The sequence below is a fragment of the Mixophyes fleayi genome, chromosome 2, assembly GCF_038048845.1.
Source record: "Mixophyes fleayi isolate aMixFle1 chromosome 2, aMixFle1.hap1, whole genome shotgun sequence".
In the NCBI taxonomy this organism is placed as follows: domain Eukaryota; kingdom Metazoa; phylum Chordata; class Amphibia; order Anura; family Limnodynastidae; genus Mixophyes; species Mixophyes fleayi.
Window position 1 is genome coordinate 193,659,856 of NC_134403.1, and position 19,282 is coordinate 193,679,137.

At 39.7% G+C, this 19,282-nt stretch overlaps 1 protein-coding gene across 1 annotated transcript; it reads left to right on the forward strand.

The window, feature by feature from the left end:
* The first annotated feature begins 3,722 nt into the window (after positions 1-3,722).
* Positions 3,723-12,957, forward strand: FAM167B (family with sequence similarity 167 member B). Its single transcript, XM_075195216.1, has 2 exons — positions 3,723-4,288; positions 11,327-12,957. The coding sequence occupies exons 1-2, from the start codon at positions 4,013-4,015 to the stop codon at positions 11,588-11,590; spliced, it is 540 nt and encodes a 179-aa protein (XP_075051317.1). The 5' UTR covers positions 3,723-4,012; the 3' UTR covers positions 11,591-12,957.
* The last annotated feature ends 6,325 nt before the right edge of the window (positions 12,958-19,282 follow it).

Below are 19,282 nucleotides of genomic sequence, written 5' to 3' on the forward strand. Positions count from 1 at the left end.
TACAAGGAAAGTTCAGAATTTCTTCAAACCCAGCATGTGGAGTGATTGTCCGTGGGCATGATGATTCCTCCCACTTGTAAACTCGCAATGCGCTCCCGTGTTCTCACCTCTGGAAATGAGTGAAACAATCACTGTGTCACGGGCACTAGGAGTTGCTTACCCGAGTTTCACCAGATGGAACTCTGCTAGAGAGGCGGGGTTATGGCACGCACCTCAAAGCAGGCAGGTGAATGATTGGAGCGACACAACAGCAGGAGAGTAGAGATAGTCTGAGGAAGTCAGCGACTTGAAGCTATGGTTAGAGGAAAGTCAGCGACTTGGAGCAGTAAACTGGAGGCTGAAGATAATGTAGACACGAGGAGTGGACGTGGATAGGTGATGGTAGGTAGAGGAGGAGTCAGTGGTCTGCGTACAGCAAGTTGTACCACTGCAGTGATGGGAAGAATAGTACTGGTGCAGGTAGGAAGCAGGGTAGTCGGTGGTCTGCGTTCAGCAAGTTGTACCACCGCTATGGTGAGGAGTCTGGTCCAGGTGTAGGTAGGTAATAGGAGAGTCAGTGGTCTGCGTATAGCAAGTTGTACCACCGCTGTGATAGGAGGACTTGTCCAGGTGCGGGTAGGTAGCAGGGAAGTCAGTGGTCTGCGTGCAGCAAGTTGTACCACTGCTGTGAGAAGGAATGAGGACTTGTCCAGGTGCAGGAGAGTGAAGTTGAAAGGCAAACTGTGGCTGTATGGAAACAGCGCGAGTAGAGCAATGTCTTGTGAGGCAGAGATGGAAGGCACAATGAATAGTCTGTATGGAGTAGATGCCTTGCAGGGAGGAGAAGCTGGTCACAGCAGATATGCACAATAACGCTAAGTAGTAGCGTGAGGAGATATCGTAGCTTGAGTGAAAGCTTGTCCTAAATGAAGCAATGCAGTAACACAGTCTATATGGGTACTTGTACCCTGTGCAGCAAACAACAATGGATACAACTGGTATGCGAGCAATAGGCAATAGTCAATAGTCAGTAGAGCATACCCAGTTGTGTAGATCCGGAATCAGCTGACAAGTGAAGCGTTGTAGCGGTATGGGAACCGCCGCTGAGTTGAGCAGGGAGCAGCGTGGAAGCTGAAGCACGAGTAGAGCTGGAAGCAGTTTGGAAACTGTACACACGAGTAGAGCTGGAAGCAGTTTGGAAACTGCACACAGGAGTAGAGCTGGAAGCAGTTTGGAAACTGCACACAGGAGTAGAGCTGGAAGCAGTTTGGAAACTGCACACAGGAGTAGAGCTGGAAGCAGTTTGGAAACTGCACACAGGAGTAGAGCTGGAAGCAGTTTGGAAACTGCACACAGGAGTAGAGCTGGAAGCAGTTTGGAAACTGCACACAGGAGTAGAGCTGAAGCAGTTTGGAAACTGCACACAGGAGTAGAGCTGGAAGCAGTTTGGAAACTGCACACACCTATAGAAGTTCACTGGGAGTGAGACTTCAAGATCAGGCCACTACCTAAGGCTGCAGGTGCCTTAAGTAGGGAGGGGTGATTGATCCATCAATCACATTAGTGGTCAGGTGTAGTTGTTAAAGGGACTTGCGCATGCCCAGTGCGACAGGATGGTGGACGGTCGCGGTTCCACACAGGTGTGAGCGGGAAAGATGGAGAACCACGTACCAGAGTGGAGGCACTCACACTCCGGTGAGTGACACACTGCATACGATGCTCCGGAGCAGAAATAAGCGACAAAATGTTGAAAGTAATCTTATCAAACGTGCCTGATAGTCCTTGATGAGTCCTGATGCATTTCATCATACATAGATGATTTCATCAGAGGTAATAACATCTCTGTCCCGCTGAGGTTCCTTATATGTGATCTGTTGGATTTCTTTTCTACCTGGTGTCGTAATCTTCCAACCAGAAGCCTGGTATGGGTGAAGAATATTTAATAAAGAACTTCCACTCTCAGTTTTGTTCCTCCAAATCCAGGCAAGTTCACCTTAGAAAGTTGTGATACATTATGCAAGGAATACTAGTGATCCACCCGATTCCTAACATTGGCCCACCCAACTCCTTACATTGGCCAACGCAATGATTGCACCCCCATAGATGCTGTCAGGCACACAGGGGGAGGGGGTTTCCAGTTGTCATAGACCTTACAGACCCATTCCTCGCCTCCCTTTTTTTCCTGTATGCCTGCACTCTACCCCCCGACTGCCAGTAGAATCTGTTGGTTATAAAGGTGTTCAGCTGTGTTAATATGGATGTTAAGCCACAACGCTTTTGTAACTTAAACATGTTGCTGTTAATTTAAAGATGATAATAACAGGTGAATGCAGTTACTCACAGTTGATTGTAGCACAGCAGTATTCAGCAGTAACAACAGTTGCAGCAATCAGGCAATAAGATTATATGCAGTCTTGCTTATACACTCTTGTAGATATGCTGGTACATATGATGCAGGCACTTGACTATACTACACAGCCGTGCAGTTTATGTTGTGGACAGACAGACTCACTAATATATATGTAGGGAGCCTCTGGACACTTTGGGAAAATTATTATATGTGTGCCATGCAGCTAACTTTGCTGCGACTTGTCTCTTCAGTAGTCTTAATATAAGTGCCGGCGCAAAATGCAGAATTTCCGGTTTCAGGCATTCGTGCATGCGCAGTAGCGCAAAATGGACATTGGAGTCCCACCCCACTTCCTGTTTCCTCCTCGACCACCGGGGAAACTAGCGGTTGCCATAGAAACACAATATAGGAGACGGAGCAATGCACTCCTAATGCCAACAGAATCTACCTCTTAAATGTTCAGCGCTGGATGAAGGAAGATAAGTGTGTGTGTGTGGGGGGTGGGAGTGAGGGCACCTAATCTCTTCCTAAGAAAAAAAGTCTCAGTGGATATTTATTTTGTAAAGTGTGGAACCTTCTCCATATTGTTTACTTAATGGTGAGGTGATTTGTTGGTTATTAATTGAATGTGGGGCTGAGTTTCAGGAAAAATAGGGCTATTTATTAAATGTGAATGCTCATTATTTAATGTCAAGGCTGTTTGGGGGAAATTAATTTATTAAATGTGAATTTTATTAATGTCAAAGCAGGATCGGGGGAAATATATGTATTTATTAAATGTGAGTGCTATTAATTTAATATCGGTGCTGGTTACAAGGAGGGAGGCCTAATTATTAAAGTGGGCGCTATTGCTTTAACATCCAGGCTGGTATGGGGGAGTGAGGCCTGGCAGCATGCCATGGAAATACCCCTGCAGATATCCTGTGTTTGCCCCTGACTGGGATAGTTTATGAGGGGAAGCGTAAAGAGTAAACAGGAATTTGCAAGTGTGACAATTTAAATAGAGGCTGGTCAGTGAGACTTAAAAAATCAATGTTAGAATAACTCTTTGCGGCAGAATCACATAATGACACTACAATATCTAGTCTCTCTACGCACTTCCATTTGCAAGTTAAATTTATGGTTAACTCAGATCATGTTACTCATGTTCTGTGCTGCATCCTTTATCCTGCTCCTTCCCTTCCCTTTCCGACACAGTGTTTCATATTAGTGCCTACAGGGAGGCAGGGGTAAACTTAAATAGACCATAGTTGATGACCTTTTCTCTGCACATTGGTGCACAGGAGATTATGTTATTGTTCTCTCAAACACTGGATGAACCTATCTGCTGGGTGCAGTTTCCTACAGAAATGGGAGGATTCTGAAGTCATAATAGTAAAACACTTATAAAAAGGAGAGCCCAGAGACCTAGACTAAAAGGCATTAAGAAGTTGCAACCTGAAGCATTTCACATACATCTACATGGCTGTTGTTTACACAGTCATTTTACTGGAATTTTCATACTTACTTGCCCACCTTTTGCATTGCTTGTGATCTACACTCTGGGAATAATTTTACAAGAATAGAAGCATATCTCTTCTTTTTCTACTGAAGTGCACATCCCTATGCTGTTGTATATCTAAACTTCTATATGCCTATCTTTTAGAGCACTTTGACTTTTTACTGTTTGAACTTCGCTCAGCAATGTCTTTCAATCCAGTGATATTCAGCGAGCTTGGCGAGGAGGGTGATGCAGCTCCTGACTTAGAGTCTGTTAAAGCCCTGACAGCCAGACTGAACCTGCAGACTCGTCGCCCATCCTATCAAGAGTGGACACAGAGAGTACAGGCACGACCATGGGCAAGAAATCGAGCTACCCAAGAAAAGTTCACCTCCAAGCAGGAGCAAGACACCCCCAAAAACAGTGTATGTGGATTCAGCTCCATAGATGAAGCTTTGGAATGGCTTAGGAAAGAGCTGGTAAGTTACCAGAGCATGACAGTGTCTGAGTGTGTGTGATAGTCTTAAATAATTATGTGTACAGTTCACTATTTCTAAATAGGACATGGACATGCAGTGTACATATTTCATTATATAATGTAGTTCTCCTGCATCAGTACATAACCAGAAAAGTGAGCATGGGTATCAAAATGTATCTTGTATTTCCAACATCTCTACATCATGTACATGTATCTCTTATTAGTTAATCTGAGTAACTGCCTCCATCTCTAATTATTTGCTATATTTGGAATCCCTTCAGGTGTTTATTAGAGGCGATTCAATTAGATGCAAATTTTACTGTTTTCACCATTGCGGTAATGTTCCGCTGAATATGCGTAATTAAATTTTCAAGTGCACATTCTAAACTATGTCTTGTCTGAGGCATGTGGTTGGATTATTGGGAGGTCTGAAAAAAAATCATAAAATTTGTTCACGTCCATGGCAGAAAAAACCTTGATAACATCCTGCCAGTGAAGCTGTATTGTAGTTTGTGATTTCTCTTGACACCTGTTAATCATAAGTGAATTGCAACCTGCATTTGTACTGCAGCAAACCCCATTCCCATATAGTTTATTTTCGATTATTATTTTATCATTAATATAATATATGTTAACATACAAATATCTGTTACATATTGATACTATTATTGTATATTTATAAGATGCCACAAAAATGTACATTGTAGTTTTGAAGTTACAGCATATTACAAAGATGAATAGCAGGCAAAGTAGTGGACATAGTCAACAGAAAAGAAAAGATATCCGCACTAGGTGAGTCTCATACCAAGGTCTATTAATAGGCTCTTGATATAGCCTATTAACCAGGATGTTCATGATGTAACAAAGAACACCCTGAGCGGTGCACCCATACACCAGGAATACAGTATATACAGAAAGGTAAAGAGGAAAGCAGGTGACTGCGGGGCACTCAGAACAATGGATGAGTATATAATATTAAAATTAAATTTTATTGATATACCTTAAAATTATTAGTGATAATACATCCTAAACCCAAAAGCTAGTGAAATATTAAAACCAAAAAACAGAAACAAAAATATATAAAATTGCAGATCCACTGCAAACTTAGCTCCGTGGTCTTATATTATCTGATAGACTCTGAATAGAGGAATACACTAATGAAGATAGGATTGCCTGAAAGTATAAATTGTTTATTTATGAATAAAAGATATTTTCCTTGTCATAAGGTTCCACAATTGCTAAGCTAAGTTTGCAGTGGATCTGCAATTTTATATATTTTTGTTTCTGTTTTTTTGTTTTAATATTTCGCTAGCTTTTGGGTTTAGGATGTATTATCACTAATAATTTTAAGGTATATCAATAAAATTTAATTTTAATATTATATACTCATCCATTGTTCTGAGTGCCCCGCAGTCACCTGCTTTCCTCTTTACCTTTCTGTATATAAAGTAGTGGACATGCTGGGATTTATAGTTGGGGTAGGGCATGTCCTAGATCAACTTTAAAGTTCAGTACAAAAATAAAGCTATCAAGTATTTGTGTGCTACATGAAAATCAGCCAGTATTTTCCTTACATACAAAATAATAAACTAATGTGCACCCCTTGCATTGTAACTTGGTTTGCCCAGAAGAAAATTTACTCCTTATTTTGCCTTTCATTCCTTAATGAATAAGGCCTGCTGTGCATTACACAAGAGTATGCAGGTGAGCTTACATTATAATGTGGGGGAGGACAAATGTAGTAATGTTTGTGAAACGAGTTTGCAGGAGTGGGCATGTGTAATACAGATTGATAACTAAAGCAGCAGGCAGGTTTGTGGTTAAGTGTTGGTTAGTGTATAGGAGTAAGAGATCATGAATATGACAAGATTGTGAACTAGAAGTTTGCTAAATAGGCTAGTTTGAAGGCTATGTTTCATACATTAACTAGAACGTTCTGAATTTCTGCCCAGTGTCAATCCAGTTCTAACGATAGTTTTAGCACCAATCATATGACTTAAAAAAGGTGATTTTTAAAATAGGCTTCCCTGAAACCTCTTGTTATATAGTTGCTGCTGGGTGTGTCAACACATTTAGCATAACAATTTACTGTTTGCAAGGAGAACAATGAACATGTAAGACAAAATCTAATTATGCATGAATGAAAGAGCAGTAAAGATGTATAAAATGCATATGGTTAATGTCTTTTTCTTTAGGCTCCTTACCCATCTTCGTATGTGTTCACAGTATGCTATAAGTGTGACTTAACCAAACTAAAATAAACACACGGACACATGTCAGCTTCTTTGGCAAAACGTTGCAGTTTTATTAAATAACCAATTGAACAAGAATCCAGAATGGTGGTGGCGAGAGCAAAATACAGTCAGCTAGCAACCAATCTTTTAACCAAATAGTACAATGTCAAGATGGCATTAAACCAACCAAGGAATAATACCATAACATTGGCCGGTGTTAAAACAGGCGTCAGTGTGACCGCTCCCCTCTGGACTCAACATGGGCGGCCACGCACAGCACGCCCAGGGATCCTCCACTCAGAAGAATTAAGAGTGATGTTACTTCGAAAGGGGCGGTGACGTGCGGACAACTAGCATTACACCGTTGTGACTAGTCGCTGACTGTACTGCTCTCCCACCCACTGCGCCTCGATTTCTGAAGCAAAATTCTGTTAACACAAACTATACACATTTAGTTGGGTGGGAGGGAAGGCATCTGAGAAAGTGCGGGAAGAAAAGACCCAGCATTCCCTGTGAAAGAATATGAAGAGGCTATACCACTCCCCAGGGATCCTATTGGCTGGCTATCAGCAAAACTTTAACCCTGAATGGGTAAGTCCTGAAAAACCCAATACTTTTAAGTGCCCTCAGCTTAATGGCTTCACTTAACATAGTATAGATTATTATTATTTTTTACACAGGTTTACATAGTCTACAAATGCAGTAATGAATTCCACAGCTTAACCACCCTCAGGGCTCATTCTCACCAGTGTTTAATACATGAGTATTCAAAGCTGTGTTAATGCTAGTAAAATGCACATTGTTTCCAGTGTCACAACACTGCTGTTACTATCACTTGGTAGCATTTTGGTAGTGTTCCAGTTTTCAGATTGCATCTTGTTCTGTTCAGTGCATGTACTGTAGGAAAAACATTGGGGAAGCCTACAGAGTTCCAAAGCCTTGTGGAAAACGCATGACAGATATGTTTCACATGCGTTTCATTTGCGTTTTTACAGCATATGGGCTAATAGCGAGGTAAAAACATATTTTCATTCATTAACCACTGAAACATGCAGTTTCCATTTTACCCAAGAAATACTATTTCTTTTCTGCTCCAAGACGTGTGTGTCACTATATACTAGTCACATAAACACTATAGCAGACGTGTGGTTTACAATCATATACATGGAACATACAATTTCCTTCCAGTCATTTACACACAGTACCTGCTACACAATATGGGTAGATAGCCATATTTGTTTAGATACACATAACACATCACAGAGACAAAGAGACTGATATCAAGAAAGATTGCATGTAGATGCAGAGCTTCTTTTAAGATATTATATATTCTCATTAACATTCTTTAAGATAATATATTCTCATTAACAACAATCTTCAGTAACAATTTTATAAATAATATAAAACAGTATAGCATAGATGGTACAATATATTATCAAGTTTCCTTTATTTTGAATTCTTGCCTGTTTTACAGATGTGTATAAGTACTCACGTGCATGTGTACACATATCCAAAATGCCATTATAATTCCCAGTACAATTCCCATTCATTTCCAGAGTACTAACATCACTGTTATGACACATTCACAGTGTCCTATATTACCACATAATTATTTCACAAACTCTACATTACTACATATACATTTCACAAACTCTATATTACAGCATATGCTTCTCACAACTCTATATTACTATATATGTTTCTTATATTGCTATATATGTTCCCATATAGTGTCCTACTCCATAATCCCATTTGCTTTCTCTATATATAACCTGCTAAATATTCTCCATAGTATATATTGTCCTATATATCCCAAACTCCATAGTCCTTGTGGGTAAAAAGGGAGTGGATAGAGGGGGAGTAGGGAATATTTTTCTTGCTGTTCATGTACTTCAAAATAATTTTCTATCTTTTGCCATCCCTTTTACAGCTTCAATCTTTGCTAACCTGATTTCTATAATGAATTTTAGTACTGTCTACTTTTAAAACTGCACCTCTTTTTCCTTTATTACCTCCAGTACTTTCTTACTTAATCACATTGGTTGCCTTTGAAATTGTGTTGCTATATTATACGTACTTGTACTTATTTAATTCAAATATCTTTAAAAGGTACCATTTGGTCTTATCTTTTTATGTAAAAATATACTTTCCCATTGTACACTTTTCAATACTTCCCTGAGCAAGTTAAACTTTGGTCTTCATCATCAACATTTATTTATATAGCGCCAGCAAATTCCTTAGCGCTTTACAATTGGGAACAAACATTAATAAGACAATACTGGGTAATACATACAGACAGAGAGGTAAGAGAACCCTGCTCGCAAGCTTACAATCTATAGGACTTCTAAAATCCATAGTTGTGTTGCCCTCTTTCAAAATGTTTATTGAAAATGAAGTCAAATTTTGTCATGTTGTGAATACTATTCTCTATGTGAGCCCCATTTGTAGATATAATTCTAATTCTACTAGATATTCCAAATTTTGTCCCCCTCTAGTTGTTCTTCTACCACTTGTGAAATGTAGTTTTAAATATAGATATCAGATTTCTTTTCCGGAACCATTAGTTTCATTGTCCTATTTTTTTTTTTTTTAAATAATAATAATTTTCTTTGCTGCCCTTTCAATTGTAATAATGATTGCATTTCAGTACATCTGTGTACACTAGTTGGCTTAAAACAAACCCCAATAAGTGAGTTAGGAGTAGTTTTTTCCATGTTTGTCTATTCATAAAGACTTGATCGTCAGATATCCTCCCACTGGGCAGGTCCTCAACAGGTTTCTATGATTACACAAACTCTTTTTTATCCCTCCTAAAAAGTTTTTTAAATAGAAAATATATATACCTTGCTTTCCTAAAGCCTTGTGTTGAAATATGTCTTTGCATTAAAATATACACAGAACAAATGTGTGTTCCAGAGAGTTATCAGGCCAGGAAACTTAAAACCATCACACAGCTCAGAAACTCACTTGGTTTTTCAAAAGAGGTAGCCACAATTACACATGCCGTCGAGTTTGTTATGGCAAACAGATAAGTGTAAGTAGTCTACTCAACCTTTGTAAGGAAAATAAATTGTTGTAACTGAGAAATGATATAATCAAATAAAATGTTGAATTGATTTGATATAAAATTATAGTCTCAAGCACACAAAAGTATTCAAAATGCTCAATTCACTCCTAGGTATGCCAGCTGACCAAAGCATAGGACATAAACAGTGAAAAAGATGCTTCCCTCATAATCCATCACACCCTCGAAAATCCCATATGAACTGTCTGCTAGTGAGTGCTGGGTGAAAGGATTGTTGTCATGATGCCTATGTGTCTGACCCCATAGAGTACTTGAGACTGCTGTGGGTCAATCCAATATTGCTGGTGATCTATTTGTATACCTCTAACTTTGGTCTCTCTGGAAGCGGAACAGGGGAGTTGCCACTGTATGCTGGTGGCATGGCCACACCCTGGTCGGCGTGCCTAGCACTTTTAAAGTGCTAGGATATCCCATTCTCTCCTCCTCTTCCCTCCAAACTCCTTCAATGCCATGTACACACGTTCACCGCTGCCCTGAAAGAGCAGCAGTGGACAAAATCTCCCCCAACTTTTCCACAGATCGGGACACAGCTGTCCCGATTGGGATGGCGGGACAGAGCCCTCAAGTTGAGACTGTCCCGCCTATATCAGGACAGTTGGGAGGTATGTTTTTGTAATGTTGTGGAGTTTACGCAGGAGCTGACGGGGGGCATCTGCCCCAGGGCAGGTCCCATGTTAGGCTGCCTTGGCTGGGTCACTGGGCCACCTGCATATTTTTTTCTTTAAAATGTTCCTAATTGGCTGCTGAGTCAAGTCTTGCTCCCCGGGGCTAAAATTTTCCATCCCTCCCCTGAGTTTATGGGGAATATGATAATAACTGAGAGTCAGAGATAGTGCAGTGTAAGAGGCAGCCTGATAAACTCACTACTTATGTTTAGTGTGAATGGATAATAATAATGGGGGGGGAGTTATGAAAGAGCAAAAAGTCCTATTGCCAGCGTAAACACCTACTATAGGCGGTGATAGAAATCAGCCTTATGGCTGCAATTGGGGACTTATTAATAAATAGGCCAAAACTGGGTAGTAAGGCTCTGTGCCTTCTTGACAAAATACGGAAACATTGCCTACTTAAAAATCAATATGTACAGTATTTTGTTTATTTTGTGTAAAACAGGGCTGCACCAAGATTGGATGGATTTTACTTATTAAAGCCTGTCAAAGAGTTTTCTATTTTCCATTCTAATTTGGACACTGAATAAACTATAGAATAGTACTGTACTAGTAGTGTTCAATATTACTAGTATTAGTATATTAAAATAATAAATTTTTTAAAGCAATATAAGTCATGCCTCTTGTTTATTACACATCTATAGGAAGGAAAATGACAGTAAGTGAACCTGAGTAAGGCATATTTACATTTTAAGCAGTCAGTAAAAGTGCAGTTGAAATATGTGTTATCACATTCCTTGATTGCACAAGTTTACCCATTTTCATGGGAAAGTACATGGATTTGCTGGGCAAGATAGCAGTGGCTTCATTGGTGTAAAATTTTGATGGTACTAGCTGAATGTTTTGGGATTTCATTGACAGTCATGGATTAATGAGCAGTTATGCACCTCATGAAGATGCAAAATTTAAATGAGATTCCAGGAGCATTTAGGAGAGTGTTCCATGTTCTCCTCTTCCTTCTCGCAAAACACTTGTTTGTTTAAACCACCTCAGGGGTGGTGTACTAAATGGCATTGTGACCATGTTCTTAGTGTATCTTCTTTTTTCTACAGAGGGAGATGCAGTCCTTGGACCACCTTTTAGCACGGAAGCTTATGCTGCTACGATCTCAGATATCACAGGTGAAAATAGAGCAGACTTGTGAGAGACACAAAGAGATGCTAGATGATGCTACTTTTGACCTGGAGGACTGTGATGAGGACTCTGACCTACTCTGCGACATTCCCCCACGAGCGGCCTTCTCTCTTTCAACTCCCCTCAAACACATTGGGGTTACTCGCATGAATATTAACTCTCGCCGATTCTCCCTGTGCTAAGAATCGCCCAGAAATCAGATTAAGTGTGCACTACACCTGACCTTAGTTACTGAATCCCAAGCAAAACTAACACCAACAAAAACTTAATTCACTGAACTGCTAGCTAGTGTTCAGCGTAAGATGTGCCGAGTAACTCACTGACATCTTGAAAGTGACCAGCTCAGTTCCCCCTCTTTATTGTCCCTGCCATGACCTCATCCTCGCTTTCAGCACTGTTCACCACTAGCAAGTAAGACCAACATTCAAAAACAAGTATAATTAAGTATATATATTTAATATACTATTTACAATGAAACATAATAACAATAGGCAGTTACTTTTACTACGTTGTTTTTGTTAGAATGTTCCTCTTCTTCAGTACTCAACAGCATTTATTAAATGTGTAAAAGGTTTCCATGAGCAGCATAACAGGAATGACTACAACAGGTTTTATGATGAGGTGAGGGAACATAACAAACTAACAAACTATAAACTAATTCAATTTCACAATCGAAACTATATTTAAGTATACACAGCATTTTTACATTTTAGTTTTGGCTACTTATTCTTTAAATTATGCCTAAATCTACCAACCTATATAGTTTGTAAATAAAATGAGTTCACTGTAAATAGATTAACATTACTAGAGCATCTCTTTGAAGCACTAACTCCGGAGGCAGCCATTTTGTGGATTAAATCCAGAAACATCATCATCAACATACCTCCTAATGTCTCGATTTGAGGATGCCCCTGATAGGCACCTCTTAAATGTTGCACGTAATACTGGCAGCAGCAAGCAACATTGAAGGGGTGTTTTTATGGGAAGGGAAGAGGACTGCCCACATGAAGGGAGTGGTGGAATGCCCTACATGATGTGACCACGCCTCTGTGTGGCCATGTCCACTTCCTATAGTCAAAAAGACAGGGTCCTACCTGCACTTGAAGACAGTACACAGCCCCAAGCATAAACTAAGCAGAAAAATCTGATTAAAAATAGTTATAATAAGTTGGTTACCACATGAAAGCTATTTAAAGCACATCGCAAAAGCATATAAATTCAATCAATAAATGCAAGTGTATCAATACATTCAAGAAAACCCAACCCAAACTTATAGGTGTGTATGTACTCACACATATAAAAGGAATATCGCAGCAGCACAACGATCATGTTGCAAAATAAACAAACGTTCACACAAACGTTTAATATTATTCTCCTATTAAATGTATTCTCCTCCATATATTGTGCGACTTGCTGCAAGTATAGTTTCAAATGAATTTTTCAAACCTTGAACATCCATGAAAATTGTGTATTAAATTGTGTATTATTGTGTATCATTCTTTGTACAATATTTAAAGTGATGTTTTCTTCCAAATAAAGTTTTAAACAATACAAAAGTGTATACTAAAGATGAGCGGTACGTATTGGGTGACATCTGACAAGATCTGATGTTGGGGATCTGAGTTTTATTGAGCCATGGATCAATTCTTTGCGCCAAATTCGTATCTGAAAATGAGGCAAAATGTAATTTCCGGGGGGGAAATTGCAAAACGCACTATATAGCCCCCTATAGCCTTCCCCCTGTTCTCATCTGCCATTTTAGAACAGATAGCGTATAGGGAGGATGTTAGCTGCAGTGCTCTGCTTAGAAAGAAATAGCCTTTAAAGTTATACTACCAAATACAGCATTAGACAGGGTGAAAGATGGGCAGAGAAAAACAATAGAATAGTTGTGATTATTGTGAAGCAGTTCTGTAGGGATCAGCCAACTAGCGCAGTTTTTTGACCAATTTGTTTTAATTTCAGAGTTGTGGCTGCTGGTGGTTATTAATGTCTACCTCCCCCATCATTTCTATTTTTCAATACTTCAATACTTGTTGTTAAGGGTCATTCAGTGACATCTCTATTGAGTGGGAAAAATGTTGTTTTCCTGTGAGTGAGGCTAGCAGCAGAACTCCCCTAAAAAAGGGTATTCTTACTTGTTTTCTTTGTTTACGAACAGCACAACCCCACTAAAAATATAAAATTTGTTTGTTAGGAAAGAAGAACAAATTTTCAAAATGATAAATTCCCCTGGTATGGTGGCAGGCAGCTACAAGTAACTCCAACTTGTTGAAGTGCAATACTCCTCTTGGCAACCATGGAGCACTGTACAGATCAGGAGTACCTCCGTGGCAGTAGTAGTACTCTTACCTTTACTACTTCTACTAGTAAAAAAGGTAATGTGGGAAGAAATTTGAAGAAATCTTCCTCCAAATACAAACAAAATTTTTCAATCACAAATAAAACATCAGCTTTTGATGTGAGGAGCAGTATTAAGAGTGAAGTTGCTGATGAATGTGGTGATTTGTCCAAAAAAGGAAAATAGCTACATTTCCATACACAAGAAAAGGTTTAGACCAGGCCTGTCCAACCTGCGGCCCTCCAGGTGTTGTGGAACTACAAGCCCCAGCATGCTTTGCTGGTAGACAACCAGTTGATAGCTGGAAGGGCATGCTGGGACTTGTAGTTTCACAACATCTGGAGGGCCGCAGGTTGGACAAGCCTGGTTTAGACTATGCCCACTTTTGTCTAATAGGGATCCTGCTACCGCTGGCACTGGTAGACGTAGTAGAAATGTAGTAGAAATGCCATTGCAAACAGAGTGCCCAACACGTTCATACATCTGCCTTAACTTTCCATGCACCACCTGGTCGCTCAGAGTATAGGTCTGTCACTGTCACCTCCAAAACAGCAAAATCAGTGCCTAAAAATAACACTGAGGCTAAAGAACAACTTGGGCACTCACATAATCCTGAGGAGAGTCTAAGGGTATCCATGAGTGAGATATGTGAATCTGATGTTTCGGATTCTGGCACTGTCATTATCGAGCAGCCTCCTTTCAAAAGTCCTCAACCATTTGGAAATGTGAGGATGAGTAGTAGTACTAGTATTGATGCTGATTTACACTTAGAAATTGAGGAGGCTACTTTGGAAGTTGCAAATGTGCAATGAGGGGGATAATTGTGGATCTCAAAAATGAACGTGCCAGGGTAAAAGAGGAAAAGAAGGACCTCTTCTGCTTGAAAATATTTTATCTAAACCCTGTCAATATTTGTCAAGGTATATGTAGCCTTTGTCATGTCAAAATAAGTAGAGGTAGGATCAACGTTGATCATCAAGGCACCTCCTCCCTGATACATCATTTGCAGGAAGTTCGTTCAAGTCGTGTTTCCAAAAGAGGCAAATTGTGTATAGTAGTAAGCAGCCCAGCATCAGCTAGCAGCCAAATGGTTGAAAGTTGCAATTCTCACTGGCATCAACACCTTCATGATCAACCTCCTCATTATTAGTATGTAAACCAGCATCCAATTTTCACATTCCAAATGACTCCCTTAGGGAGATTCCCCCAAAAAATCCTTGTACACTACAATTGCTTCTGCTGGGGGTAATACACCAACACAGAAGGGAAGCAATACAACTAAGCATAATTTTACACAATTGTCTGTGAAGCAAGCGTTCTCAAGAGGAAACAAGTATGACAGCCAGCATCCTGTTGCACAGCAGATCACTAAAGCCATGATAGTTATGTTAGCATTGGATTCCATTTCTCTCGAATAGCAATTCCTCAGCTGTACCGGAAGGTTAAGCAAAAAGTCATTCAGTCCCTAGAAAATGTCATTGTACTGACTGTCCACTTAACTATGGATATGTGGCAAGCAGTACTGGCAAACCAAAGACTATCTGACCGTGACAGTCCACTGGTTAGGTGTATCACAAACAGCAACGCTAGTGCCTTCACCATCATCCTCCTCATCCTTTCAGCATAATAAACCTAGCACTCAATGTCAGGTCATTCATAGGCAAGCTACTCTCTGTATCGCTGGTTTCATAAAGAAACATACTGGTGTCAATCGTTTGGAAAAATTCAGGAATGAGATAGCAAATTAGCTCACCCCGCTTAGGCTCTCCTCAGGATTCCTCATTACCAATAACAGAGCCAACGTTGTGTGTGTATTACGACTGGGTGCATTTCAACACGTACCATGCTTTGCACACACAATAAATTTGGTGCTGCAGAGTTTCTTAAAAAAATGAGGGGTCAGTGCAGGAGATGCTGTTCGTGGCCCGTAAAATTTCTGGGCATTTTCAATGTTCAGTGACCACATGTCGAACATTTCAGCGGCTGCCCAAAAAATTTATTTGCCATGCCACCAACTGAAGCAAGAGGTAGTCACAATGTGGAATTCCACACTTTATATGCTTCAGCGACTAGAGGAAAACCATGAGATAGGGAGAGAGGGGACATGTTACCTTATGCCAGAACATTGGAGAATCCTTACTGTATTATGGAAGCTACTGAAACCATTTTAAATTATAACAAATTAAGTGAGATTTTACACTGCCAGCCTGAGTGAAGTCATACCACTAATCAAACCACTGGAAAAGCTGCTGGAGAAGTTGAAGGAGGAGATGATACTTAGTGATTCTGCAAAGTATGTCAGCCATGTAGTTCAAGTTTTTTATTCACTTTGCCAGGACTCAAGGATTTATAGCATCTGGAAATTTGATCACTACATTGGCAACCATGCTTGATCCTAGGTTTAAGTCAAATCTAATGTCTTTCTTATCAAATAACACAAATCTTCACAGATGCAAACAGCTCCTTGTGAGCAATCTGTCAACTCAAGTCGCACGTGACACGTTCCCTGCTTCAGCTTCTCCTACAAAAGCTACTGTCGGAAAAACTTCCCTTTTCTAAGAGCCATACTGATGATGAGTCAACAACACAGCATCACATCAATGTGAAAGGTTATGACATCTGGTCAGGCTTAAAAGAAATACCCAGATATATTGACACATCTACCGTGTCTCAATCAGATAAGCACTGTATTAGTAGAATTGTGGAGAATTACTTTAATAATAAAGTAGAACTTAGCATCCCAGACTGTCCCTTTGATGTCCCTTAATGTAATTGTCCCTTTGATGTCCCTTAATGTAATTGTCAATAAAAGCCTTTGACACTTATGAAATGCTTGTAATTTTATTACAGTATACCATAGCAACATCTGACAAAAAGGTCTAAAGAACTGAAGCAGCAAACTTTGTGAAAACCAATATTTGTGTCATTCTCAAAACTTTTGGTTATGACTGTACTTGAAAAGAGTGTGTAGCACAATGGGGAACATTGTGAGTCATTGTTTGAGGAAACTACTTCCCAAAAATGTAGAAAAACTGGTGTTCATCAAAATGAACTACAAATTGTATGAGGAATACCGTTCTTGCCGCCAATTATAAACAGAATATGTAGATTACAGTGGGAATGAACTAATATTGTGTGATGATGATGATCATGACATTAGTGATGAGGGTGATGCTGACATTGTCAACATAGCGGAAGATGACCACTGTTAGCAAAATGTCCATTAGTAATTTGTTCATATCTATTTTGTCCAGTTCATCAACCAACAGTCAAAATGTTCTCTTTTGTGGGGGCCCAAACAAATCAAGCACTTCAGCCACAAAAGTGGCTGTTCCTGAAGCTGAAGTGCTTGCTTTGTTAAACTGTGCATGTCCATTTTAACATATTCCCAAGGACAATTCCATCTTGTGCTATTTCATATTTTGGCCTTGTTTGTGTAACAGTAAAAATTCTATGCGTTCGACAGTTAAACATTTATTTATTCGACATTCATAAAGTCAACATCATTAATCAACAATTCAGGTGTCAATAGTATTATAGTAAAGCTTTTGACACTGTCCCACATTGCAGACTGTTAAATAAACTTGAAAGCTTGGAATTGGATTCTAAGATGGTTGAATGGATAACATCTTGGTTGCTGGATAGAAAGCAGGAATTGTAGTAAATAGACTGCATTCACAGGAGGGAAAGGATGCCGGTGTGGTGCCATAGGGATCCATACTTGGACCAGTGCTTTTTAATATCTTTGTTAGTGACATTGCTAATGATATCTGCCTTTTTGCAGATGACAGAAAGATATGCAACAGGCTAGACACACCAGGAGGGGTTAAACAAATGACTGATGATCTAGGTAGACTAGAGTAATGGTCAAGAGCGTAACAACTACACTTTAATGCCAAAAATTACAAAATCATGCACTTGGGTCTCAAAATCTCAAAGGCTAAATATAGTAATAACAGCACTATAAAGGAAACTATTTAGGAAGAAAGGGATCTGGGAGTCACTATTTCAGGTGACTTAAAGGCATATAATTAATGTAACAAAACAATGAAAAAGGCAAGTCAGATGCCTGGTTGCATAGGGAGAGGAATCAGTAGCAGAAATAAAGAAGTAATAATGCCACTATATAAGTCATTGATACAGCATCATCTAGAATACTGTGTTCAGTTCTAGAAGCCATATCTCAACAAGGATATAGATACATTAGAGACTGTACAAAGAAGGGAAACTAAAATGGTGCATGGACTACATCACAAAACTTACCCGGAAAGAAGTATTATAACTAGGGATGAGCGCGCTCGGATTTCTGAAATCCGAGCCCACCCGAACGTTGCGGATCCGAGTCGGATCCGAGACAGATCCGGGTATTGGCGCCAAATTCAAAAGTGAAACTGAGGCTCTGACTCATAATCCCGTTGTCGGATCTCGCGATACTCGGATCCTATAAATTCCCCGCTAGTCGCCGCCATCTTCACTCGGGCATTGATCAGGGTAGAGGGAGGGTGTGTTAGGTGGTCCTCTGTGCTGTTTAGTTCTGTGCTGTTTAGTTCTGTGCTGTTTAGTTCTGTGCTGTTTAGTGCTGTGCTGTGCTGTGCTGTTTAGTGCTGTGCTGTGCTGTGCTGTGCTGTGCTGTGCTGTGCTGTGTTCTGCAGTATCAGTCCAGTGGTGCTGTGTGCTGTGCTCTGTCCTTCTGAGGTCAGTGGTGCTGCTGGGTCCTGTGCTGTGTCCTGTTCAGTCCAGTGGTGCTGTGTCCTGTGCTCTGTGCTTCTAAGGGCATAGTTATTTCCCCACTATTCCCAAGTTTTTAAAAAATAAAAAAAAAGTAAAAAATAATAAAAAATTTAAAAAAAAAAAATATATAATAATTATAACCAAATTTGCAAAACCAATCCAGCATTATAAGTCCATTGGTACTGCAATATTACCAAGTTCACACATTCTGCAGTATCAGTCCAGTGGTGCTGTGTCCTGTGCTCTGTCCTGCTGAGTTCCGTAGTGCTGCTGGGTCCTGTGCCGTGTCCTGTTCAGTCCAGTGGTGCTGTGTCCTGTGCTCTGTGCTTCTAAGGGCATAGTTATTTCCCCACTATTCCCAAGTTTTTAAAAAATAAAAAAAAAGTAAAAAATAATAAAAAATTTAAAAAAAAAAAAATATATAATAATTATAACCAAATTTGCAAAACCAATCCAGCATTATAAGTCCATTGGTACTGCAATATTACCAAGTTCACACATTCTGCAGTATCAGTCCAGTGGTGCTGTGTCCTGTGCTCTGTCCTGCTGAGTTCCGTAGTGCTGCTGGGTCCTGTGCCGTGTCCTGTTCAGTCCAGTGGTGCTGTGTCCTGTGCTCTGTGCTTCTAAGGGCATAGTTATTTCCCCACTATTCCCAAGTTTTTTAAAAATAAAAAAAAAGTAAAAAAAAATAAAAAAAAAAAAATATATAATAATTATAACCAAATTTGCAAAACCAATCCAGCAGTATAAGTCCATTGGTACTGCAATATTACCAAGTTCACACATTCTGCAGTATCTTGTG